Below are 27,719 nucleotides of genomic sequence, written 5' to 3' on the forward strand. Positions count from 1 at the left end.
AAATGTATGTATGTATGTAAGTGTAGTACAGATCTGTAAACGAGTAATATTTGTACACGAACAGGCAGCGAGAACGTCGCGACGGCCGTACGTCTCGCACGCGTCGCGCTCCTCGCGGGATCACAACACGGTGTCGAGCGTGTCCAGCGAGCGCAGCAGCGCGGGGTCGCGCGCGCACCAGCGCGCCAGCTCGTCGGGGGTCACCACGCCGTCCGCGTTCGTGTCCATCAACTGGAACGATAATCACGTCGACAACTGGTCATTTTCATTGTATAAATGTACATTTTTTTATTTTATTTTGGCGTGTGCTTGACTTGATTCACCAGCTTTTGTGTTATCGATAAAAGTAAATTGAAAATTAGTGTAGAAAAGAAACATCCGAGACGACATTTTCAATAATGATTATGTCCATAATCTGGAAAACACTAGTTTATGTTAATTACGTCACGACCAGGGTCGTGGACTCACATGGAAGATCCGATCCACGTGATCTTCAGCGGCTGCTTTGTGTAAAGGAGGAGCCGCAGCCCGGCCCAGCAGCTCGTAGACGGCTCGTACCACAGCCAGCATCTCGCTGCGGGAGATACGGCCATCGCCATCCACGTCGTAAAGAGCGAACACCCAGGAAAGCTTTTCCTGGCGAGAACCACGCGCCACCCGAGAGAGGGTATCGAGGAACTCCTAAAACGTCAGGGTTAGTTTAAAAAAACTCCTAAAAATAAAACTTGAAACATGATGGTTCACTGTGTTGAATCGTCGGTTCGGAAAAAATTGGTTCAAATCCAAGCACCAAGGAGCTTTCATTAGTTTTTGTTTATCTTGTGCTTGGTTAAGTAATATGTTGTAAGGAAACCTGCATGTGATTATGCAACGATTTACGGGCTACCTAGCGCCGTCACAGTCGCGGGTTCGATCCTGATCTGTTCTATTCGCCTTGTTGTCCCCACTCCTAACACAAGCTTTATGTAAGCGCCAATTAAAATAATTTTAGGAAGAATATTAGGAATTCCTTAAAAAACTGCCATTGTTATTATACTTTTTAATAAAAATTAAATAAAAATGTAGCGGATGAAATTTTGACTCATGTTCACCAACTCCAACTAAAGCAGCGAATTAGAATGAGCTTTTTTCTCCTCGAAAGGGGACCATAGCCGTGTTAGCAGCAGTGAGATGTTTTCTTTTATTTAAAACTATAACAGTGTTATTCTGTACCACCTACTCATCAGATATTCTACCGCAAAACAGCATACTTAGCATTGTTGTGTTCCGGTTTGGAGTGAATGAGCCAGTGTAACTTCAGGCACAAGACATAACATCTAAGTTGCCAAGGTTGGCATTGGCGATGTAACGTGTGTTTAATATTTCTTATCCTAATGTCTATGGGCGATGACCACATACCATGAGGTGGCCCATTTGCTAGTCCACTTTTAATACAACCGCAACAAAACAAACAGCCCCTTCTAATGTGTGTGAGTTACGTTAGCTACAGACGGAAGGCCGAAAAAAAAACAAAAACTATTTTAAAACTAATTTAATTAATTAAAATTAATTTTACATTTTAATTTAATGTACAACTTACTCGATGTAAGCTTTACAATATATTGAACGTAAAAGAATTATAATAAAGAAACTGATTTCTAAATTGCAATTTAGCATTCCCGATAAATGCACATTACTGTATCTTCCTGGAGCAGGTTTGCGTAACTTGTGTGTCTAGTTGTGTTTACACACAAGTATGTGTAGCTTATGTTGTTACACGCTACGTTACATGATGATTGATGTATGCGTGCTAAATTAGTCTATAGATTGCTTATAAAACTTTAAATGAGAGATTTGCTCACCTCGAAGTTTAGCTTCCCTGTCTGCTTGTGTTTGACCGTGTTGAACACGTAATGGGCGTATTGTGTCGCATCTGAAATCAATAGAACTGTTTGTATATCTCAAACACACACACACAGAGTGAGAGAAAAGAGACCCTGACACATCCACGACTGACACAAACAAACACACAATTTCGTATAAATTTATGTACATGAGAAATTATATAGAATCTGCTAGGATGCTCCTAGAATTTTATCTAAAAGCAATAAATAAATAAATTTATTATAAATATATATATGTATATATTTCAATTCTTCATTTAATTTAGAGACTTTTGTCCTACACAGGCACGCCAGTCCCATTGTATCTTCTATATTTTGTAACATCACTTATTATTTTATTGCTTTTAGATAAAATTCTAGGAGCATTCTAGCAGATTCTGATAAAAGATCTGATATAATGCTCTCAACTAATCCAACATCGAACAAACATACTTTTAAATTATTTAAGAGTAACTTTCTCTGATCACAGAATCAAACACATCTTGAAACATTCCATCAACAAGTCATGTAGATCTTCAATACGTCCACATCTATCACAATTAGGAGAATTAATATTTTTCATAAGGAAACCAAAGCTTTTTGAAAATATAAATATTAATTAATAAAATTCTTTCATTAGTTTTTTATAGCTGAGGTGTTATAATCATTTTATTACAGACAACAAAGATAATACACAAAGTATTAATACAAGAAGATCTTACAAAGTAAATTTCAATAAGTAAAATTACAATTAATAAAAACCATTTTTTCTGACCTTACGAATAACATCAGAACGCAGAGTTAGAGTTATATCAGGGTGAGTATAAAATCAATACTCCTTGTATATCTTTTATACTCACTAGGAAGTAAACAAAGCTGTAAGTAAATATTACAGAATAACTAGAGCATATTCAAGACAATTTTGACATTGAACTGTCGCGATATCATTGGTCGACATCTTGAATAATATGTGATACTCATTATGGAAGTTGTTAACGAAACTTTGGTAGTTAAAGTGTATATAAGTAGTTAAGTATAACAGTGTCGTGTTATATATAAAGACTAGCTGACCAGTGCCCACTTCGTTGGGCGGTAAACATTTTTACTTGTGATGAAATTATGTTTGTTGTTCGGTTAGTACTGAGTGCTATGATTTATTTCCTGACTGCCAAAAGTCGCGTTGGCCAAACATTAATAAAATTGTCTCGCGTATTTGATATTTTAAATGATGTCTAAACTATGCAACCAAAAAACATACTGTAAAAAAAGAATTTTATCTAAATAAAATTTGATTGGTGATAAAGTAATTTATTTCTAAATATGTTGAGGTGTTGTATATGAATAAAAATCTAATAGAATAAAACTCAATATATTTTAACTCAAGATACTTTATCGTATTATTTCCTAAACCATTCGTCCTAATTTGAATCAATAAAAGGGAAAAGTCTTTTGTTTTAAACACTTGAGACGATAAGTTTACTTATTTTGATAAAAATGATAATATCGAAATGTGTCAAACGAAGCTCTTAAAATTGATATTTTTAATGATAATTTGAATCAGTTTCGTAAATAAAAATATCCTTTTTTCTCAATAATAATGTATAAAAATAATATATAAATTTTTGTTTTTAACATCTTTTTCTTTATTTATAAATGTACCTCTTACTTTTGTTTGCTTTTAATCAAATAATTCTCAGATATTTATATTTTATTCATTTTATACCAATCAAGTGATAATTTTACAATAATTTAATTGTTAATGTCTTTTCTATTTGTTATAAATATTTTGCTTTTTAAAATTTTTATTTTTTTGTTAACTTGAAATGTTGACATATTTTGCAACACCTATAATTTAGGAGACACTTGATTTGTATAACGTCATGTTTAAAGACTCAATTGTATTTATTAGTGTACTTCTTGTTGATGTTGATATTATAATAAATAATAAATAAATAGGACCAATAAACATGACCTAACGATTTATATATATTTTTTAAATATAAAAAACTACTTTTTGTGACTTAAATATAAAAGTTAGACACATGCTGTCGCTGACTTTTTTGTAGGCATTATCAAACTCTACAACTTTTTTTTAGAAATTAATCATATATCTCTTATCGTTAAGACAGCGTTCGTAAGAAACGTTTCCGTTCGACCGTATTTTCTCCAAATTACTTTGAAAATTTGACTAACACAAACAGGTCTTTTTATTTTTCGGGTTAGTATATAGCCTATAACACAAATTATAAGCCTTTCTAAAGCAAAGAGTTTTCAAAATCGTTCTGTAGATCCAGAGATTACCCCCTATAACGTCACAAACTTTACCTCTTTATAATATTAGTACAGGAACAGCCTGTAAATGTCACTGCTGGGCTAAGGCCTCCTCTTCCTTTTTGAGAAGAAGGTTTTGAGCTTATTCCACCACGCTGCTCAAATGCAGGTTGGTAGAATTCACAAGTGACATAATTTCAATAATTAGACACATGCAGGTTTCCTCACGATGTTTTCCTTCACCGTCAAGCACGAGATGAATATAATCACAAACATTCAGCAGTGCTTGCCCGGGTTCGAACCCACGATCATCAGTTAAGATTCACGCATTCTAACCACTAGGCCATCTCGGCTATAATATTAGTATAGTTATTAAATATTAGTATACTGTTTGTAGTTCGTAAAACAGCGGAGCTGTTAGCGAATCGCTTGGAATTTGTAAATATAAGGTTTGTTTATCTTTACTCCTTCGAATGAAATAGTTTAGGGAGGTATCTGACAGGTTACTCTTGGTAGAATTTTTAGCCTTTGTTAGCTTTATGTACATTTAATAAAATCTTGTAAGCTGACGTTTTTAAAGTACTTATATACCTACATAAATATATTTTTAAATTTTGTTTCTTTATATTTCTCTTTTTTTGGGTATATAGACCAATAATCCAGTGAGCTTATGTGAGCGTACTTGAATAAATTTTCCATTTGATTTTGATTTCAAAGAATATTTTGTTTTTCATTCTATATTGTGAATATAATCATTATGCTGTGCATAAATAAAAATTCACCCCCTCGAAGGGGTGTCTTCGATATTATGCGAAGATCTCGTTTTTGCGTTTAAGATATTATAATAAAATGCAAAGCGCTTGCTCCTCCACGTAAGCGATGCGGCTGAATTTAAATATTTTAAAAATACATACATACCAAAGTCAGCGGAATAAGTTGAGCGAAATAAGACCAAAATTAAAATCTCAAGCGAATATGACACTTATAACGAATAGTTAGAGTTTTAATTACGAAATGAAATTAACATTGCAAATGTTCGCAACAGATGTGGTTGAGTTTACGGAAGTTGGAGTTTATTTTAAACTAGTTAATAGGATACGATGCGGAGGCGCTTTGAACTTTTTTTTAAGTGTATTACTTCTTTAGTATAAAACTTTACGACGGAAATGACGTCAGAAAATGCAACAACGATATAAAGTATTTAATATAATTATTCAATGTGTTACCAATTGCTGGCTTTATAATTTACTTTTTTTTAAATAGCTGTGTGACTTGTGGCGAAAATTGCAGTCTGACGTCACAAACCGATATTATAAATACCATTGTTACCTTCTTGGAGGGTCATTCATTTCAATCGGCTGCTGTCAAATAAAAAAAAAGGAAATTGTAACCGATGTTTAATTTTTTATATCACGTCCAAATATTATATATATATATTTGTATGTTAATTTATGACTGTACCACCTTTTTTTTTCTTTCGCTGGAAAAACGCGGTACGTGTTTCCCCCACGGCGCCCCGATCATCGGAATATCGGAATACCCACTGAAAAACCAGCGGTACCCTTTCCGTCTTAGCGAAGAGCGCCACGGGATCGCTTTCGCATGCTACCGTAATATGACTGCCTTGGTAATGATTTTAAAAACTCTCTCAATTATACCGTTATACAACATATAATGTTTTATATGTTTATGGTTTACAATAAAGAAAGGCTTGCAGGTTCCGGCCTCTAAATAATTTATACTATTCTTAAAGGTTTTTATGTCACATCGGTTCGGAAAAGTTCTGTTGACATTGGCGCTGTGAAAAATATTAACTATCCCTTACGTCGTCAATGCACCACCAACCTTGGGAATGTCTCTTGTGACTGTTAACACTGGCTCACTCACCCTTCAAACTGGACAACAATACTAAGCATGATGTTTTAATAAGTCACATCGTTCATAGGAAAGTAAATATCGTTAGGATGTTCGCCACCCACCAGGATGCACGTGTTGGGTGGTTCCTTTATGTGTGGACTCACCAACTCCTCGAGGGAGGGCGTTTGACCAGTCATGGGATTAACAAGTACATCAAAGGTTTGTCTACCTTTACTCCTTGCTGGATGAACTACACACTTAAATATTAATTTGTTATCAATAACAAATCCTTCAAATTATCTATTTTTATAATCGAAATGTGAAGTACATTTACATGTGAAGTACATTCAAGTACGCTCTCACAAGCATCGTCATTTTACAATTTTAATTATACTAATTGTATAAATGCGAACGTAAATCTGTCTGTTACGCTTCCACAGCTAAACCACTGAACCGATTATGATTAAATTTGATATGGATAGAACCCTAAGGAAGGTCTGGGACTGGAAATGGGCTACTCTTTGGGGAAAACGGAGTAACGCGTTTCCCCTATAGGAAGTGGTGGGCGGGGGTTCATGTAGGACTCGCCGGCGCCTGTAACTCCAGTGCACCGGAATACCAGCGATACCGTCTCTTCTGGAGACGTCACGGGATCGCTTGCGCATACTACCATGACTATACCTGCCCCCCAGACCTAGGTGAAAACTGGTTTCAATATGAAACACCCACCGGTTTGGAATGTAGATTCTACCGAGAAGAACCGGCCAGAAACTCAATAGTTACTCTTTTTATGTTTTTAAAAATGTACATATACAATTGCAATCCAATAATCATATACAATTATATATATGTCCCGTATGAACATCAACGAATACTAACTCCGAGCTCTTCTACCATTTATATAATCCTGTACATTATGATAAGAGTGATTTATTAAAGCTTTTTTTAACGTGAGTTATATATTTAGTAAAGAATCGAATGTATTTTTTTTTTACTGATTCTAGGTGTTTTTCGACTTATATATTAAAGAGTTGTACTTACCCCCCAGGGGAAAGAACTGGGAGAAGATGTTCTTGAAGGCTTCCTCGTCCACCACGCCCGTCGGACATTCCTGGAAACAAAATGGAGCAGGTTGAATAAACGGATTAAAGTGGATATCTTACTAATATTATAAAGTGATAGTGGTGGTTTATAAGTGGTTTAGTGGTTTACCGGTAGGGCTTTGTGCAAGCTCCTCTGGGTAGGTACCACCCACTCATCAGATATTCTACCGTAAAAGAGCAGTATGTTGTATTGTTGTGTTCCGGTTTGAAGGGTGAGTGAGCCAGTGAAATTACAGAATACATAATATCTTAGTTCCCAAGGTTGGTAGCGCATTGGCTATATAAGCAACGGTTAAAATTTCTTATAACGCTAATGTCTATGGGCGTTGGTGACCACTTACTATCAAGTGTCCCAAATATTCGTCCGCCTATCAATACTATAAAAAAGGTGAAAAGTTATGTTTGTGTGATTGATTTTTTATAATTAAATAATTACTAAACCGATTGGTGCATATACTACTTCGATTTATATTACATATAATATATAGAAATTTTGTATAAGCATGCCTTTTACTTCATCAAATATTCTATCGCGACACAGCAATACGTAGTATTGTATTCCAGTTTGACAGGTGAATGAGCCAGTGTAAGCACAGACACAAGACAGAAAACCTTAGGTCTCGAGGTTTGTGATGTAAGGAATGGTAACTATATTTTACAGCGTCAATATTTATAGGCAGTAGTGACCACAAACCACCAACTGTGTTACCACCAGTACATTTCATTAAAAAAAAATATAGTACAGTACAGTAACAGCCTGTTAATGTCCCACTGCTGGGCTAAGGCCTCCTCTCCCTTTTTGAGGAGAAGGTTTAGAGCTTATTCCACCACGCTGCTCTAATGCGGGTTGGTAGAATACACATGTGACATAATTTCAATGAAATTAGACACATGCAGGTTTCCTCACGATGTTTTCCTTCACCGTCAAGCACGAGATGAATTATAATCACAAATTAAGCACATGTAAATTCAGTGGAAAAAATATATTTTGACATATTTTTTCACCTATTTTATTTATGGTAAGTATAATGAAGTTTTATATAAAAACTTTTTGCTGCCAAAAATAATAAACATTTAACTTAAGACCCCTAATGAGCTTTGCTTAGTTCAGTTAATGTCGCGACAGCGATGAGCTTATAAAGAGCTTTACGTGAAACTCTGCGCTATCATTTATAATTCACTAATCACGTAATTTGTTATTTATAATTATGAGAAACAGTGGAATTGCATCCGTATAATATCTATATAAATAAATAAAATTGAAGTGTACGTCTGTGCTTTCTAAATCTTCCTCTTTAAAAGTTAATATGGCTATTTGTTACCACAAAAAATTTTTTTTCTTTTTTACTGTCGCTGCTATCTAATGTTTTTAATGTTTTATATATATATTGGCGTATCAGTAGAGACATTAGGTAAATCCATCTTATATTATAATTCAAACGTAATTAAAATTAATGGCGATCCATCGATGACGTCCAACCACGAGATGGCTGCCCGTTTGACGCTTTGTGACAGCTAAAAAGTACTTACTGAATTATTATCTTTATTTGATCGAATTTGGCTTAGGCATTGTTACATGATGTTTTTGAACATAATAAATTAATTATATAGAAAAGCAATTGATATTTTTTGTTCAATTTTTAATTTTTATATCTTTCATTAGAATATTAATTATAAATTCGAAAGCAACTGTTTCTCTCTTACGCTTTCTCGGCTACACCACTGGACTGATTATGTTGACATTTGCTTTGAAGCACGCTTGAACAAGAAATAACATAGTGTACTTTTTTATAATTGTGCCCCGAACACGCGAACGAAGCCCCGGACGAACTGGTACCATATGAATATTATATCAGGCGGCTTATACCGTAAATCAAACATATTATTAAAATAAAAAAAAGTCTCCCGCGTCTGTGGGTCTGACTAATATAAAAAAAACTAATCGATTTTCATGCGGTTCTCACCGATGGATGGAGTGGTTTTTAGAGGATGGTTTGGAGATATGGTGATGATTGTTGAAAATCTCGAAAAAAATCATGCCGACTGGTGTATTTACTTATTACGACGTTATATAAATATATTACGTAAAACTTTATTCTTTTGCGAAGCTGGAACCAGCCAGTATCAAATATTTATAACGTTTTAGGTTGTAACGTTAATGTCATACAGTAACAACGTTAATTAATGTTTTACGAAATAGCATAGATGCTTTGAATGAATTGAAATTGAAATTCAATGATCGTTGAATCACAATAACGAGGCTGTTAGCTGCTCGTGCACGCTGCGTCCAAACCATTGATAGCCAATTAGAAGTGGAATCGGTTACAAAACAATTGCTTGTATATTTCCAATTAGTTTCAAAACATAACATGCTTTATTCAAGTAGATTAAATTTAATTTAAAGCCGTGTAGATTCTACCGAGAACCGGCCAGAAAAACAAGAAAAAGAAGTTTTTAATTAAACTAAAAACGTGAATATATCTCCGTTTATCTGTAAAATGAATTCATGGCAGAGAAAAATACAGGAAGCAAATGGTAACCACCACCTGATAGTCAGTGGTCACCACCCATATGTCTTAAAACGGCAATGTACACTGTAAATGCATCACCAACCTTGGGATGTAAAATGTTAGGTCCTTATATACCCTTCAAACCCACAATACTAAGTAAGTGTTCGGCGTTAAAATATCTGATGAGTGGGTGGTGGTACCTACCCAGACGCACCAATTATTTGTATCTCACCTGCTTAAATCCTCGATACATAAGTTTTATCTCGTGCTGCGTGAAGTGGGACGCCCTGGCCAGAGCCTCTGGCGGTTCAGGTCGGTACCGCGACCCCGGACACCAGATATTCGAGCCGGTCTCTTCAAAGTCCTCATCTGCAAGTTACGAAAGGTGCTTTTACAACTATCAATTCACATTTAAAGACATTTTTGATGTGTTAACATCTTAACTGAAACTTCGAGCGTGTGAGGCGTAAGATTTCGAGCGTCAGATGACGTCAGCGTAATTATTGTATTATAAGTGCGTTAATGTGTGAGTGAGATCAGTATATGAGCTCACGTGTTCACACGTCAATTCTCGCGAGTACCTCGGTTCTCATATTTATTTTTTTTATTTCGTTATTTATTTATTTAGATTCACCAACAACTATTCGCTCCATTTCATATACAATATACATTTTTATATCCCGGTGGTATGTTAACTTTTTGCTTAGCGTTATTTATTGAAATCATGTATAATTGAAGTAAAACAATAAATGCATTTCGAATAAAATATATAAAAACATACATAAATACGTTACATTAAAATACACTTTAAGCTGTTGTAATCGCTACTGTATCCGATATATACGATTTTTTTTTTTAAACTATCACGTCACTCAGATGTAAAAAATTGAAATAATTATTGAAAAAATGTTTAATTAAGGAAAACCAATACTTAACTTAACAGTCGAGATGGCCCAGTGGTAAGAACGCGTGAATCTTAACCGATGAACGTGGGTTCAAACCCGGGCGAGCACCTCTGAATTTACATGTGCTTAATTTCTGTTTATAATTCATCTCGTGCTTTTCGGTGAAGGAAAACATCGTGAGGAAACCTGCATGTGTCTAATTTCATCGAAATTCTGCCACATGTGTATTCTACCAACCCGCACTGGAGCAGCGTGGTGGAATAAGCTCCAAACCTTCTCCTCAAAAAAGGGAGAGGAGGCCTTAGCCCAGCAGTGGGACATTTACAGGCTGTTACTGTACTGTACTGTAATACTTAACTTACTCATTGTATATAAAACAGGTTCGTTAGTTAATATACATATACATATATATAGATATATATTAATCAACGAAGTATGTAGCCTAGCCTAGAAGTATTTCGGCCACGGCGGCCAATCTCAAGAGAGATTAGCCAACTACGCAGGAGATATTATAGTGCACGAGTGTGTGCGCAAACACAGGTGCACTCTATTCCCTAACTCTCATAATCCGATGGGACGGCGATCCGACACGACCGGAAAGAGTTCCGACGTAGGATCAATAGCTTTACGTACTTTCTAAGGTATGGCAGTGTACACACTTCTAACTTCCAGACTCCGGGCTGCTATTGTGAATTTTCAACAGAAAAACCAAAAAAACTTTTTATCTGGGATTTGAACCCAGGACCTCCGGGTTTGCGGCCTTACATCTAACCACTAGGCCTACGAGGCAGACAAGCCAAGTCAAGTATATAGTCGCAAGGGAGTAGAGAGTGGAGAGACATGACGTCTTAGAAGTGGAAAATATACAAAAATAAACAACAAATGAATATAAGCCAAATAATTGGCTTCATTCTGTCTAGAGAAATAAACAATTCGTATTTGCCCTACTTTATACAGCCTAGACCAATTACAAGAGGAACAAAGACAGATAAACAACTTTGACCTTCAACTGTCGCGATACCATTGGTCGACATCTTGAAGAATCTGCGATACTCATTACGGAAGTTGTTAACGGAACTTAAGTAAAACTAAAGTGCATATAAATAGTTATGTGTATATATTTTGTATATGAAATTAAAGTGTTTGTCAGTGATTTCAAAATAAATGCCTCTTTTTAAGTTAATATTACTGCTCGCGAGTTATCAAAATAAAAACACCATTTTTTCATTTTATGCTACCGCTAACTAACCTTAATATTATATGTATAGTTAAAATAGAGATTATGTAAGTTAAAATGGAACAATTTAAAGGTTTTCGTCACTAACCGTTTCCGTTTTGCTATTATAATAATAGAGTTAGAAAACTCCTTGATACATACAACAGCGTTGTTAAAAAAAAGACGTGTGCCAATTTCGAACCGCCATTTTGTTTGTGTACAGAAATGTAAAGTAATTAATTAATTATTGGCGCGACTTGTGATTTGTTGAATGTGTTCAAGTGTTATTTGGATTTTTATGAGTAATCGAGTGAAATTTACATCAATTTATATGATTTGGTGTTCTATTTTTGAAAAGACCAATTTGAGTTTGTTTTTATAAAATCAGTTTCACTTCTGAATGCTGAATGTCGTATATATGTATCATATATGACACTCAACGATAACTACAATACAGTACATTGTCCTATAACCGAGTCCACTTCTATGCTTTTCTATTCAAATTAAAGCGCCCTGGTTTTCAATATATAAGCCGATTCGAACGCTACGCCAGAAGCGTCAATAACGCAATGGTTAGAGGCTAATTAACTGTGTAAAAGTGGCCATTTCGATCCTAAATATTGGGCTATTGTTATCCCTCAACACAAGCTGTACTCTCAATTGTAGGGATAAATAGAAAAATTAGTTATTTCTTTAAAAAGAGATTGGTAGTGTTCTTTGAGAAAAAAAACGTTTACGTGAATACAGGAATTCGCGTTTGCATAGCGAGATGTTTATGAAAGACGCTAAAAATACGAGAACAAGTGGCCGAGCGAGGTGGAGCTCGAAACGTAAGAAAAAGCGATTTTTTTATCCAAAAAATATTACTTTTTAATATAGGTAGGCGGCGGGCCAATGGGACACCTGATTGCAAGTGGTCACCCGTAGACATTGGCGATGTAACAAATATTAACCAATGCGCCATCGTGCCTGTAGTTACACTGACTCACTCACCCTTTCACCCAATGATACGCTTACTTTCAATTTCAAATTTGACAATTCTTTGTTCTAGTTGATTTTTGGGCTTGGACAACGCCCCGCTTGATGTGTATTCCGCGAACGCTAAGCCGCGAATCGTCTCTCCTTTTTCGTGAGAACACATGTTTACCTACTCAGGAGTGCCACACTGAGACACCGAAACACAGAACTGATGTGACGTGACGTCACGTGACCTAGACGGCCATTGGATTTTCGTCGAAATATATTATGAAAATAAATAATTTAATGAACACCGATGCTGGCGCAAAAAGATATGCACTAAAATATCACCACTTTAATTCGCTAGTTACTTTTAAGCATGGCCGATATCAGTTCAAAAGACATTATACGTTAGGATATTATAACCACACCGTTCCCCGTTCGTAACTTGTAACACGGACAGATCTTGAAACTGAAGCCGTTGTCGAGTTACAGTCCCTCGAAAACAAACACGCTAATTGTGAAACATGGCTGCAATTTCTTTGTTGCGTTTCAAACATCTTTATTTGTTTGCTTATAAATCACGCTTTGAATTTAAACTTACAATAAGGCCTGTCGCTTCTCAATATATATTTGATAATGTTATGAATATACGCAAAAACCTAAAACATTTTTCCAGAAATACTGACGTACAGTGTTAACACCAGAAACAAGCACATGGTTAGTAAGTCTTTTATGGGACAATGTTTACGCTTTTACAACAGGATTCCAGAAAACGTTCAAAAACTCAATTGTGATATTCAAAAAAATCGTTAATGAACGCTCGTGTGCTAAAGCATAAAAAAATATAATTCTTTTATTGTATATAACTTTTAATTATTGTAAAATAGGTGGTAAATAAATCTTTCAATCAATAAATCGCTGAGTTTCTTTCGCCGGTTCTTCTCAGGTCCGAGGTGTTTATTTCCGAACCTGTGGTAGATTTATGCCAATCAATAAGTGTAACGCTTATATATTGAATAAAGATTTTTGACTTTGACTCAGTAGGACTCTGCAAGGCCTTCTGAGCTTCTGGCATAATCAATTTTATCACTTTGATTTCCTAAAGCTTTAAGCACAAATAACGCACTTGAAAAGCGTGCTTGCTTGGCTCAGCTCTCTTAAATCCACCAACACCGTACGAACACACACACACAATACACTTCTAAAAGCATAATTAGGCACGAAGATCTTAAAATGTGAAATTTGACACATACAAAGAATTTACAGCGAATTCCAAATAGATTATCTTTCCAACTTAGAGGTCGAAAAATTCGGTTAACATCCGTTTGCGCGACACGTAATCACCGAAACGTAATCACGTGACACAAATACTGCGCTTTAGAAATTGATCAATTTAAAGCAATTTTCATGCGCCATATACGAGCGCTTTGTTTAAAGGAATGATTTTGGGAGTAAACGTTGATGCTTTAAGTGAGACTTCGGTAGCGCTTTAAGCGTTTTGCGGAACGGTGTTTCATATCGGTTTCAAGAATTTGTGTTATGTGAATGATGGAAAAAAGCGCTGAGTGCTATCGTTCAAGCCACCAAACAGCAATACTATTACTCTGGTTTGAAGGTTCAGTGCATGTTCACGATCACATTACATTACGTTAAATATTATTTTAATTTTTCTTTTCATTACTAGATGGCACTAGTTGTATTTTACATCGCGCTATAATTAGTAATTTCTGTAAGTACTTAATAAGGAGCCTATTTATAATGTTAGAACAATACAGCTATCCGACCTGCAGTACATACTCGGTGATTTTATTCTAAAAGTAGTACAGTACAGCTGGGTAGCCCCAAAAAGTGTATCTACTGCTAGTGTTTGTTAGTGGTAGGGCTTTGTGCAAGCTCGTCTGGGTAGGTACCACCCACTCATCAGATATTCTACCGCAAAACAGCAGTATTTGGTATTGTTGTGTTCCGGATTGAAGAGTGAGTAAGCCAGTGTAAATATATCCACAAGAGACATAACATCTTAGTTCCCAAGGTTGGTGGCGCATTGGCGATGTAAGCTATGGTTAACATTTCTTACAATGCCAATGATAATAATTAAAATTCTATAATGTCTATGAGCGTTGGTGACCACCTACCATCAGGTGGCCCATATGCTCGTCCGCCTAGCTATTCTATAAAAAATAGCACAAAGGCGTAACATCTTAGTTTTTAGTTGATATAATATACATATAATATACAGCGTCAAACTCTAATAACCATCACGTGACCGATTCGTCAGTCTGTCAAGGCAAAATATATATAGACAATATTTATGGAAAAACATCTGTATATTTTCATATTGAGTAGTAAATCTTATTTTGTTATTTAATATTTTTCTTCCAACATTTTTTAATATAACCTGCATATTCTAAGCGAACAAAGTCAGGTCTAAAGTGCCAGTTACACAGAGCTCACTCACAAAGCGCTTCACAAATACAAAACGGGGCCAAACGACTTCTCAGAACTCACATAGAGAGCTTGATCTACATAAAACAAAGTATTCTTTACAATAAAAAACGCAACAAGGCGCGTTTCAGGTTTCTGATTAGCTTTGAGAGTAAATTAATGTAAAGGTAAAGGTTATATAGCTTCATTTTAGTAATTCTAACCCCCCTCCCCCTTGGTGGTGGGGAACCAAGTTATGTGGAATTGTCACCCAATTAAACCACTGCAATAGCACTCAGCACGGAGCAAGAGACGTAGCACCGAATGAACACGAATCCCTGTCCCATTCGACCAGGGAACGGGGACCCTTCACTGCCCGCCCAGTAGACGGCGACGGTTCCAGTGTGAATCGCAACGGTTTGCATCAGCTACATGATATCACCTGCCTTAACTAGCGAGCAAAGACGCGCCCAGATAAAAGTCATGTATATATTTTTATATATAACCCGCTGTAACTGTGACTTTGGCGGAGTGGAATTCACCAAATGTCAATAAAACCACATACGCGCACGATAAAGCAGCTCGAAAGCGCTCTTTGTTTTAGCTTGATTTTTAAATAAATAAATTACAATCGTCTGAATAAAGCAACTTTTTTATGGTGAAATAATTATAAAAATCGATGCATTAGTTTGAGAGTTTATTAATAACAAACACATTTTTCCCCTTTTTAATATTAGTGCCCATATATTTAATTAATTAACCCAGCTCCCATCTCGTAATCACTACTACCTTTCCGATATTGAAATTATAATTTTTCAATTTTCAAAAGCCGCCTCTCACTTAGCTTGATTAAAAACCGCAAAGCATAATGATAGGAAATTATGCTATGCCACGCCGGAGACCCTGACATTCCGTATTTTTTAGATTAAAACAAGATTTTAAAAATAGATAGTCTCAAACGAAGGTCGTGAGTTCGAATCCGATTGAACACAACTGATTTTTGATTTGCATTAATTGTAGGTACTGTACTTTAAAGCTCCGTGCATCAAATGGATGTACATCAACTCACTTAGGAACGACCTTATGGGTCTTCTTAGCCTTCTTCTCAAGAGGGCGAAGACTTTTGCCAAGCAGTGGGTCATTATTATTACATTTCATTGCATCAACTAGATTACTATATAAATTTACTTTTCTTCAAGGCTCACGAAATATAAAAACAAAAACTATCCGCTAGATGGAGCTGCAGTACGTAGAGCTCTGTACCACTCGACCGGTCCGGCTCCCTATCAATAGAAGGAAGATGAACCGAGGGACTCCCGGTAGGAATGAAGTTCCTTTTGATTTAACTTATTGTATTAAACAGTTACAAAGAAATCACTTGGTGGTTGGTCTTTGTGCAAGCCCGCCTGGTCAGGTACCATCCACCCATCAGATATTCTACCCCAAAAGCAATACTTAGTACCGTTGAGTTCTAGTTTGAAGTAAGTGACAGCGCAACTACAGGCACAAGACATGACATTTTAGTTCCCAAGATTGGTACGCAGTCACGTGTTAAGGAACGGTTAACTTTTTTTATATAGTTAATGTCTATGGGCGATGGTGACTATTTCTATGATAGTCGGACTTTTTTTATATAGAATAGGAAGGCGTACGAGCAAAATATGGGCCACCTGATGATAATGGTCACCAACGCCCATAGAGATTGTAAGAAAGAGACATTGTAAGAAATATTAACCATCGCTTACATCGCCAATGCGCCACCAACCTTTGGGACTAAGATGTTATGTCCCTTGTGCCTGTAATTACACCGGCTCACTCACCCTTCAAACCGGAACACAACAATACCGAGTACTGCCGTTTTTGTTCTGCTGACTCGGTGGTACCTACCCAGACGAGCTTGCACAAAGCTCTAACATTAGTAAACTTCGTATTTTATAAAAAAAAAATAGTAAACACGCCACACATACAAGGGAGTAGAGAGCGGCGGAGAGACATGACGTCATAAGAGAGCGTCATGACGTTTGCCGTCACGGCACACGAGTCGGACTTACCGAGGCGCGATAATTGATGTTACTCATCTTAATTGTCATAATAGAAATCAGAGAACGATGTCCCAGGATGGCCAGTAAGCGCTGAAGCGCTGTATTTTTTTAACACAACTCTTATCTCAGAAATAAAAGTGATATTTCATCGTCGCTTCGAAGCCGCATTTATCCCGAAGGGCTCTCCAGAGATAAATAGCTTTCGAAAGATGACACGATATTTTATTGTGTTATGAAAATAAACGACTTGCATAAATTTACCTGTTTATAAAGAATCCATCCAAAAATATAATATATAATAATTTGTTTGTTTGTTCGAATGCGATAATCTCCAAAACTACAAGTCTGGTTTGGTGACTGTTAAGAAGATTATGGATTATCACCTAAAAATGGCGATCCACTAAAGATCATCTAGATACGTGGTAGCGTGTTAAGCCAAATTCAAGCTAACAGAACTGGCGAGCAGCACCGTGTGTAATATTACACGAACCATTTGAAGCCACTTGGCCCCTCATAACTCAATAATTATTTCACATATTTATATCAAATTTGGCTCATATATTGAGACATGAAAGATGCATATGTGCTCCAAATTTCATAAACACACCTCAAACGGTTATTCAGATATTAACGTCCAAAAGTCGTTATTTTTATCACTGACTATAATAACGTAATAAATACAAAAGTCGACTCTACTCTTTTTAAAAGTACTAAAACTGATATGTTTGGATTAAAAAAAAATTATCACTCGTTATGTATTCACGTTAAGACCTTAAACTCCACATAAAGACCGGCTGTCATCATTTTTGATTACTGATTCTTACACTACAGGCACTATAAGAAAGTGTTCCTAATAGAATCAAATAACTGAAAATTTATAGTAAAATGATAAAAAATTATCATACAATTTCTGTTCAAAAAGTAATGATATCCCATCAAAATTGTAAATGTGAAATGAGAGCCAAGTTCAATATTATGATATACGCTTTCAATGAAGAACAAAAGAAGTGAGATCTAAATGGTTGCAAAGTTCTTTATAACAATTTATTTATAACAATTTAAAATATCATTTGTTCTTATAACTTAGGATAATATATTGAAGCCTAAGGTCTGACTTGGCTAGTTTTCATATTCATTACAGTCCGTTTGACTTGAAATTTGTCACAGTTACTCCTTCCACGACGTAGACGCTCACTGAGAACGGATTTCACGCAAACATACATACATACATTTTTCTTATTATCTACCCATGCGTAGCCGGGGCAATTAGCTAGTAAATAATAATCAGTTTAAATTAAACACATGCAGGTTTTTTCACGATGTTTTCCTTCACCGTCAAGCACGAGGTAAATTACAAACACAAATGATTTGAACTATGAACATCGGTGAAGATTCACGCGTTCTAACCACATCTCGGCTCTTTATATATAGACAGTGGCGTCGCTCTCGTAGGGCTAGGTGGTGCAGTGCACCAGGGCCTCGGAGCTCAAGGGGGCCTCTAACCTCAGCTTTGAAAACAGAGGAGCATAAAAGAAAAAATAAAAATGTGACCTTACGGAAGTGTATACAGCAATGCTACTGTTTCATACAATTTCTATTACTTCCGCAGCAGTAGAAAGATCTTTCAGTAAGCTGAAGATTATAAAAAAATATTTAAGAAACAGCAGTGGACAAGATCGCCTCCGATCCTTCCTAATCCTATTAATTTCTATCAATAATTTTGAAGGCCAATATAAGTTCAAGCTACGCGGAAAGAGGGGATGAGGGCCCTATTCTTTCCTTATGCACCGGGGTCCTTGTCCACCTAGCTACGCCACTGTATATAGACATTGGCGATGTAAGAAATGTTAACCATCGCTTACGTCGCCAATACGCCGCCAACTTTGAGAATTCATCAGTTATGACCCTGACGCGTGTCCTCACACCCCACCTCCCTTATTTAATTTTGACAGATATTGTAAAAAGCTGCTGGAACAAAGTACGTGTGTATTGATTGTGTGTCGTTATCGTGTTGAAACAAACGATGTTCGAAGACAGTTCAGCGCCGTTCGACTAGTTGATTTCAATGTAGTATTGTACCCGCGATTCAGTACGAGACAGCATTATTTATGATCTGACAGACAATGGACGACGAAACCGTTCGTTTTTTTATATAAACAATTAAAATTGATGTTCTATATAAATATTGTTATCAATTATCTGTGGACAATAATGATGTCTATTGTTTTTTATTACTCTGTTAGGCGGGTATTTGTTATATGTCACTATTGTACCCGCAGCTTCGCTCGGTAATAATTCAGAATCGCTAAAATCAATTTCCATAGATCTTTCTTCAAAAATGAAGCATTTTCATACAAACTTTCATCCCCTTTATCACTACCCTGGGGGTTAAAATTTCGAAAATCCTTCTTCAGCGCTAACCTACGACGTAAAAGGAACCCGTGTGCAAATTTTCATGTCGCCAGCTGCAGTAGTTTGGGCTGTGCGGTGATATGTCAGTCTGTTATTCTTTTATATATTGATATATATATATTATTGGGGTGTAAAGCTGAGTCTATTGTTTTAAATACACCCGTAGAAGTAATAAATTTTATTATGTGTTAATTTTAATATCTTTAGTATAATAACTTATGAGATATTTTAAATTTAATTATAACAAAATATCACATATTGTTAATTCGATGACAACCGTTCAGTTCTCTGTTTTTTATATATACGCGGGAAAACTATTTTTTTAACTTTATTACCAAACAATACCAATGACGTTCTGAAACTGATTATATTGTTATTAAATCAAATACAATATAGAAATATTTAATTATTAAATATATGAATTGAAGTACATAAATAAGTATTTCTAACATTTGTTATATAAATGTTCCTATGTAATAGTATCACAAGTATTATCTACAAACGTCCTTTTACAACCAAGTCACTCCTACGTGTCGTGTTTGCAATGATAAGATCATTGCAGAAACGACACGATTTTAATTATCCGTAATATTGACTTTTCTAATAGTACATATATACACGAAATGAGTAAACAAATTAAAATATATTATAATACTACGACGAGCCGGTTGGCGTCGTTGGTGGCCGCTTGCCTTTCACGCCGACGATTGTGGGCTCGATTCCCACTCAGAACAGACATTTGTGTGTATAAACATGTCTGTTTGTCCTGAGTCTGGGTGTAATTATCTATATAAGTATGTATTTACAAAAGAAAAGTAGTATATGTAGTATATCAGTTGTCCGGTTTCCATAGTACGAGCTTTGTACGAGCTTAATTTGGGATCTGATGGCCGTGTGTGAATAATGTCCCAGGATATTATTTATTTATTATTATTTATATTGATTGCTGCAACGATATTGTAACATTATTATTTTTGAAATGTCTGTGTCTGTTAGCTGTAATTTATTTAATTAACTAATAGTTTACTTTTCGGTATTTTTTTACTATTATATGTACACATATTTATTTAGTAGGGCTTTGTGCAAACCCTTCTGGGTATGGTACGATCTATTGTTGTTGTTTTTTTTTTTTATAGAATAGGAAGGCGGACGAGCATATGGGCCACCTGATGCTAAGTGGTCACCAAACGCCCTTAGACATTGGCATTGTAAGAAATGTTAACCATCGCTTACATCACCAATGCGCCACCAACCTTGGGAACTAAGATGTTATGTCCCTTGTGCCTGTAATTACACTGGCTCACTCACCCTTCAAACCGGAACACAACAATACCAAGTACTGCTGTTTTGCGGTAGGATATCTGATGAGTGGGTGGTACCTACCCAGAAGAGCTTGCACAAAGCTCTACCACCAGTTGTGTTCCGGTTTGAAGCTCGAGTGAGTCAGTGTAACTACAAGCACAGACATAACTGATATCCCGAGGTTGCTGGCGCATTGGCGATGTAAGGGTTGGTCAATATTTTTTACCAGTTACCTACAAGTCATCAATATATGTGTTTAACACGAGAACCAGCGAACACATATTCCCATTTCTACATTATTGTATTCCAAACGATGCGATTAAGCGATCTGAGGGCGAGCGAGTCGTTAGTAAAGCAACAGCCACACCTGTGCAATCAAACGACGCGATAACCATGAAAGGAGTCGACAATTACGTTTCACGAGTGTGGCTGTTGTTTTTAACTCTGAATTTCAGTTTCGCATTTCCAACTAGTTTTATCGTAGTGGATATATTTTCAATGTGTTTTAATTTATCAGCTGTTTTATAGACGCCGTCCAAAATTTTTTTTTTGTATTGAATAGGAAGGCGGACGAGCATATGGGCCACCTGATGGTATGTGGTCACCAACGCCCATAGACATTGGCATTGTAAGAAATGTTAACCATCGCTTACATCACCAATGCGCACCAATCTTGGGAACTAATATGTTAAGTCCCTTGTGCCTATAATTACACTGGCTCACTCACTCTTCAAACCGGAACACAACAATACCAAGTACTGCTGTTTTGCGGTAGAATATCTGATGAGTGGGTGGTACCTACACAGACGAGCTTGCACAAATCTCTACCACCAGTATTACTAGTACTTTGGATCGTGATAACAAATATCGTGTCTTCTTCTTTCGAATGTCAAATCAATAATGAGAGAAAGAGAAATTTTTGTTTAACAAAAACCCCTAAGCAACTTTTATGAGTAAACGAATGAGTTACTTCGAAATATATAGCCTGATTTGCTTAATGAGCATTAAACGCAATCTTTCAAAATGTATCATTTTATATATAATATTTAAATTAGATAGCAGGGGCAGCCTAAAAACATGGTCATTTTGGTTTTGATAACTCGTAAATAGCAATATTAATTTTGAAATCAGAGACAGCACATTAATTTTATTTATATATATATTATATTGTTAGGAATGTCTTCTGACGGGGCGTGGCCTGACGGTCCGACTTGATCACGTGATTATCATCATAGTGGAGACTGGCCCTGCCGAGCTCATCGGCCAGGCTGGCTTTAAGACACTTCTGCTTGGACTCTCGGTTGTGGCGGATATCTCATAAATAATATTTCGGTTGCTCAGTTTTGATTCCTCTGTTCTATTTGTGTGTAAATTGTACGTGTCGATGTACGTTTACTTTATTGTTGTATAGTTGTTTTGATTTATCTCTTTTTTAAAAACCTATTTCTATCTTGATTTCTAATATCAGAAGTGGGATCGGAACCTCATGTGTTCTGATACGCTTAGCTTCCTGAAATAAGACCGTTGGCTATGCAAATATGCCTTCAAACGAGGCGTGAAGAGGCATCTTGCGGGCCGGCAAGGCGAAGGCGGCTAGTGCAGAACGTTTTTCCCGTCGTTTTCGACGTTAGTAACTACACAAGTTGTGTGTAGTTACTAAGAAACTTATAATGTACAAAAACTACATTGTGTGTGTGTACAAAACCTATTTCTAGCTTGATTTCTAATTATATATATATATATATATATAATAACTTTAGTATCGATATATATATATAGATCGATACTTAAGTTATTATTGAAACGGTCTATCTGTGTGTACTTATGTTATGTAATTTGCAATTTCGATTCAAAACACAATTACATAGCGACGGCTCGGAGTCGCAGCGCTCGGCGTAACGTTATAAATCCGTCACGTGTCAAACTGATTGACACTTTAATCTCACGGGACAAAGGCTACATTCCCTTGTACGATACACGTCATGAGATACAGAGTAACTGTCGTAAAGAGGCATCATTTAATTATGTTATGGCACATGTCCCTATGTGCTTAATTTTTGTTTGTGATGACTCATTTCATTTTCGGTGGCGAATGCATGTGTCAAATTTTACTGAAATTCTGCCAGATATGTACTCCACCACCTCGCTGCTCCACAGCGTGGTGGAATAAGCTTCTAACTTACACCTCAAAAAAGTAGAAGAAGCCTTAGCCCAGCAGTGGGACATGCACAGGCTGTTACTGAGGACTGATTTCACAAGTTAACTAATAACAACAAAAACATCAAATTTGCGGCAATGCAGTGAAATGCAATATTCGTTTAGAGCTTAATTAATTTGAATATTAATTTGAATTTAAAAGCAACATTTCATAGACGAAAATACTTCATAAACCTGCCAGTTAGTCAAATGGATAAAACCTTTTTAGAATATCTGACTTAATAAATCGAAATCTTCCTTTTATATTGTGTTTAGTATCAATGGCTAATATAGATACAGTCGAATGTGGATAAGTGAGGGTTCAAGGGGCCGCGATCTCTTTCACTTTATAAAGATTTTTCATTTACTGGGGTTTCCAGCTTGTGGAGGTACAGAAATGACCATTATCACACATAGAAGTTAAATAAGTTAAGTTTGACGAGCCGGTTGGTGTGGTTGTTGGATACTTGCCTTTCACGCCGAAGGTTGTGGACTCGATTCCCACCCAGGACAGATATTTGTGTGCATGAACATGTCTGTTGGTCCTGAGTCTGGGTGTAATTATCTATATAAGTATGTATTTACAAAAGAAAAATAGTATATGTAGTATATCAGTTGTCTGGTTTCCATAGTACGAGCTTTGTACAATCTTAATTTGGGATCAGATGGCCGTGTGTGAAAAATGTCCCAAGATATTATTATATAAGTTAAATAAATGATACAACAAATAGGCAGTGAATAAATGTATATATTATGGCATAAATTTTACTCATAACACGGAAACGATAAATATTACACTATTTTCTATTTTAAAAAAAAAACATTACTTTTTTCTGTTTTTACATGCGTTTTTAATATTACATACTAAGACTATCATAGTAATGATTAAGGACTAGCCTTCACGACTTCAACTTCTATCCCTTTTGAAGATTATCCCGAACATACAGACAGACAAAAATATAAAAAATGCTTGTCTTAATTTTGATAACTGTCAATTTGTAGATTAAAAAAAGTATAGTATATAATACAGTTTTTCATATTCTTATATAAATATAAGCCGAGATGGCCCAGTGGTAAGAACGCGTGAATCTTAACCAATAATCGTGTGTTCAAGCCCGGGCAAGCACCACTGAATTTTCATGTGCTTAATTTGTGATTATAATTCATCTCGTGCTTTACGGTGAAGGAAAAAATCGTGAGGATACCTGCATGTGTCTCATTTCACTGAAATTCTGCCACATGTGTATTCCACCAACCCGCACTGGAGCAGCGTGGTGGAATAAGCTCCAATCCTTCCTCAAAAAAGGGAGAGGAGGCCTTTAGCCCAGCAGTGTGACATTCACAGGCTGTTACGGTAACATAATACTACTTACATATATTACTTATATATACGAAAACCTTCGAAACGCACCGCATCTTATGTAAGTTTCATATATATTGTTTTAGTGTTTTTTTCCAGTTAGACAGAACCAAAAAAAAACTCATTTATTAATTTATATACCGTAATAACTAGCTCTGTGCTTAATTAATCTGTATTCGAGTTAAATTATGGACGCTTGGATTCTCGGCATTGTCTGGTCCCATCGATCCATTACACGTAATTACTAAAATATACTTATTTTTTAACCGATTGCGCTGCGAGTTATTAGTGTAATGAGTTTCGAAGGATGAAAAATAACAAAGGCACAGATACTATCAGATTCCATTCAAAAGTAAATTATTTTAACCGACAGTGAAAAAAGAAGGGTTACGATTTGAACAGGCAGGCAGTGTTTATAAGTTTGAGGTATCTTTAGATACTTCTTATATGATTATTCTTATTGCACTCATTTTTTAGGTATAATTAGATTTTTTTTTAATTAATTTCCTCTATATAAATAAATCCCTTATATTTGTACTAGCTAACCGGTCCAGCTTCGCTAGCGTCTACAGGCACGCGGCGCCAGTAAAAGCTAAAGTCGGCACGACAATTATTGTCGACAGCGTGACCATCGTGACAATTCAGCCAATTTACACAAATCTTCATAAATCACTGCATCCATTCGTGAAAACCGTATCAAATTCGGTAGTTTTTGAGAACGCACAGACAGACGAATTTTGTTTTATAATATATAGTAATCATGACAAAAATACTATAAGCACATCAAACGGTGTTATTGCACAGCCTCTCATCTCGTAGAGTCAGATTATGCAACATTAACAGATAATTACCGCTAAGCGGATTAAGAGATAAGATTCTTAAACAAGGTTAGTTTCGGAGTTATAATCATATTTATTTCATTTCAGACAAAATGTTTGGAAAGGAATTTGGAGCTTAATTCACCACGCCGCACCAACGAGATAGTGGATACACGTGTGAGAGATCAGAGAAATGGCACGTGTTTCCTTATGTTCTTCTTCACCGTCGAGCACTTAAGCATATGAACTTACGATCTTCGCTGAAGTATCACGAGCTCTAAACAATAAACCACCAGGGGACCAATTCTACTAACAAATTGTCACTGTATCGCAATCGAATCGAAGCGTGATCGTTGCCGTTTATCCGTTTTTCTAGTCTTTAATTTAATTATTAACTATTGGTATAAAAGTTAAGTAAATGTTAAAATCACATCGGTTCGGTTCCTATCCGTATAAATATATAATAGTCAAAGTTGGGTTGGAATCGAATCGGGAACGTACCGTAGCTATAAATTAGTAGAATTTGATCCTGGGAATCAATGATTTTTGCTAAACACATAAATACCAACCAACTTATAATTGTTGTCGAGGGGGTGTTTAGTTGAACATTCTGTCTGACATCATTGATCTGCCTTGTTGGTCTAGTGGTTGAAACGTTATGCGTTTTTCTATCGATGTTTCTCAGTAGCAGAACGGAGTCTGAAAGTTGGAAGTGCGTACACTCCCGTGCCGGAAAGCACGTAAAGCTGGTGCTTCGGCGCCTGAACTCTTTCCGGTCGTGTCGAATTGCCGTCTATATAACACGGATATATCGGATTATGACAGCGAAGGAAGAGAGTGTACCTGTGATTGCGCACACACTCGTGCACTATAATATGTCCTGCGCCGGCTAATCTCTCTTGAGACCTAGAGTAACAGCCTGTTAATGTCCCACTGCTGGGCTAAGGCCTCCTCTCCCTTTTTGGGGAGAAGGTTTAGAGCTTATTTCACCACGCTGCTCTAATGCGGGTTGGTAGAATACACACATGACATAATTTCAATGAAATTAGACACATGCAGGTTTCCTCACGATGTTTGCCTTGACCGTCAAGCACGAGATGAATTATAATAACAAATTAAGCACATGAAAATTCAGTGGTGCTCGAACCTACGATCATCGGTTAAGATTCACGCGTTCTAACCACTAGGCCATCTCGGCTTCTCTTGTGCCGCCGTGGAAATCAGTCGAGAGAACATGATCAACATCATTGGAATGATATGTGCAAGAACACATAGCATTATTTAACTAATCGCCTTTCAAACAAATACGTTCATATTTTATAAAAGCCTACTTACCCATCTCCGCAGCTTCTTCCGACGAGATCTTATCCTCCAACGCTTATATTATAACACCGTATACACTGAGACCCACTGTGAGATGCGCGTTATTTCCTCCAGAGAATTGTATATAACTTGAATCTGAAGTGATCACTATTTTAAAACTTTTGTCCACGAATCGATAACGCTTATGAAACAAGACTATTAACAAAATTGCTTTCGTTCTGAAATTAAAATAAATTAAGCCGACATTTACAGTGATGGGGGCCCTATAGTGTTTTTTTTAAATAGGTTTAATGTATACTATAAGAAGCGTCCCTCCGAGCTGTCAAACGTACCTACGGAGGTGATAAATGACGTGTGTTGTCGGCTAAACATTGACGCTGTAAGAAATATTATTTCCTTACATCGCCAATGCGCCACCAACCTTGGGAACTAAGATGGTCCCTGTACACAACACGACAATACTAAGTATTACTAATTAGAGGTAGGTATGAATGGGTTGTACCTAGAGCTGGTGGTAGAGCTTTGTGCAAGCTCGTCTGGGTAGGTACCACCCACTCATCAGATATTCTACCGCAAAACAGCAGTGCTTGGTATTGTTGTGTTCCGGTTTGAAGAGTGAGTGAGCCAGTGTAATTATAGGCACAAGGGACTTAACATATTAGTTCCCAAGGTTGGTGCGCATTGGTGATGTAAGCGATGGTTAACATTTCTTACAATGCCAATGTCTATGGGCGTTGGTGACCACTTACCATCAGGTGGCCCATATGCTCGTCCGCCTTCCTATTCTATTAAAAAAGACGAGCATAATACCCATCCACCAAGTAAAACCAATAAAAGTTAATATTTAAATAAAGCCTTTTAAAGTAAAGCAATGCTGTCTCATTCTTCCGAATGTCAAAACAATGATGACAGAATGAGATAAATAGTCAATCATCTGACATCTTTCTTAGCGTTCAAGCTAAGCTAACATTAAGTTATGGCGACTCGCCGCATACAATACTAAATAATTCATTATGTTTCACATTGCTTAAAATAACTTGGCCTGTCAGTGGATATTAAATAAAATTACAATTAATTAAATACGCCGACTCAAAAACTCGATTAATTATATCTATTATTTATCTATATAGGTAACAGCCTGTGAATGTCCCACAGCTG

General features: G+C 36.2%; 1 protein-coding gene across 3 annotated transcripts in view; it reads right to left on the reverse strand.

Moving 5' to 3' along the window:
• LOC126780120 (Kv channel-interacting protein 4-like) overlaps window positions 1-27,719 on the reverse strand; it is a 55,195-nt gene that overhangs the window by 2,814 nt on the left and 24,662 nt on the right. Inside the window, exons 2-7 of one of the 3 annotated variants that reach the window (XM_050504387.1) lie at window positions 26,574-26,696; window positions 9,836-9,972; window positions 7,032-7,101; window positions 1,842-1,912; window positions 469-681; window positions 63-231 (exon numbers count right to left, since the gene is read on the reverse strand). In XM_050504387.1, coding sequence (XP_050360344.1) covers window positions 121-231; window positions 469-681; window positions 1,842-1,912; window positions 7,032-7,101; window positions 9,836-9,972; window positions 26,574-26,577 — 606 coding nt within the window. In that variant the 5' untranslated portion in view covers window positions 26,578-26,696 and the 3' untranslated portion in view covers window positions 63-120. Of the gene's footprint in view, window positions 1-56; window positions 232-468; window positions 682-1,841; window positions 1,913-7,031; window positions 7,102-9,835; window positions 9,973-26,573; window positions 26,780-27,719 lie in introns of all 3 variants that reach the window. The other 2 variants (XM_050504386.1, XM_050504388.1) reach the window with 2 other exon arrangements.

This window comes from Nymphalis io, chromosome 30, assembly GCF_905147045.1.
Source record: "Nymphalis io chromosome 30, ilAglIoxx1.1, whole genome shotgun sequence".
Taxonomy (NCBI): domain Eukaryota; kingdom Metazoa; phylum Arthropoda; class Insecta; order Lepidoptera; family Nymphalidae; genus Nymphalis; species Nymphalis io.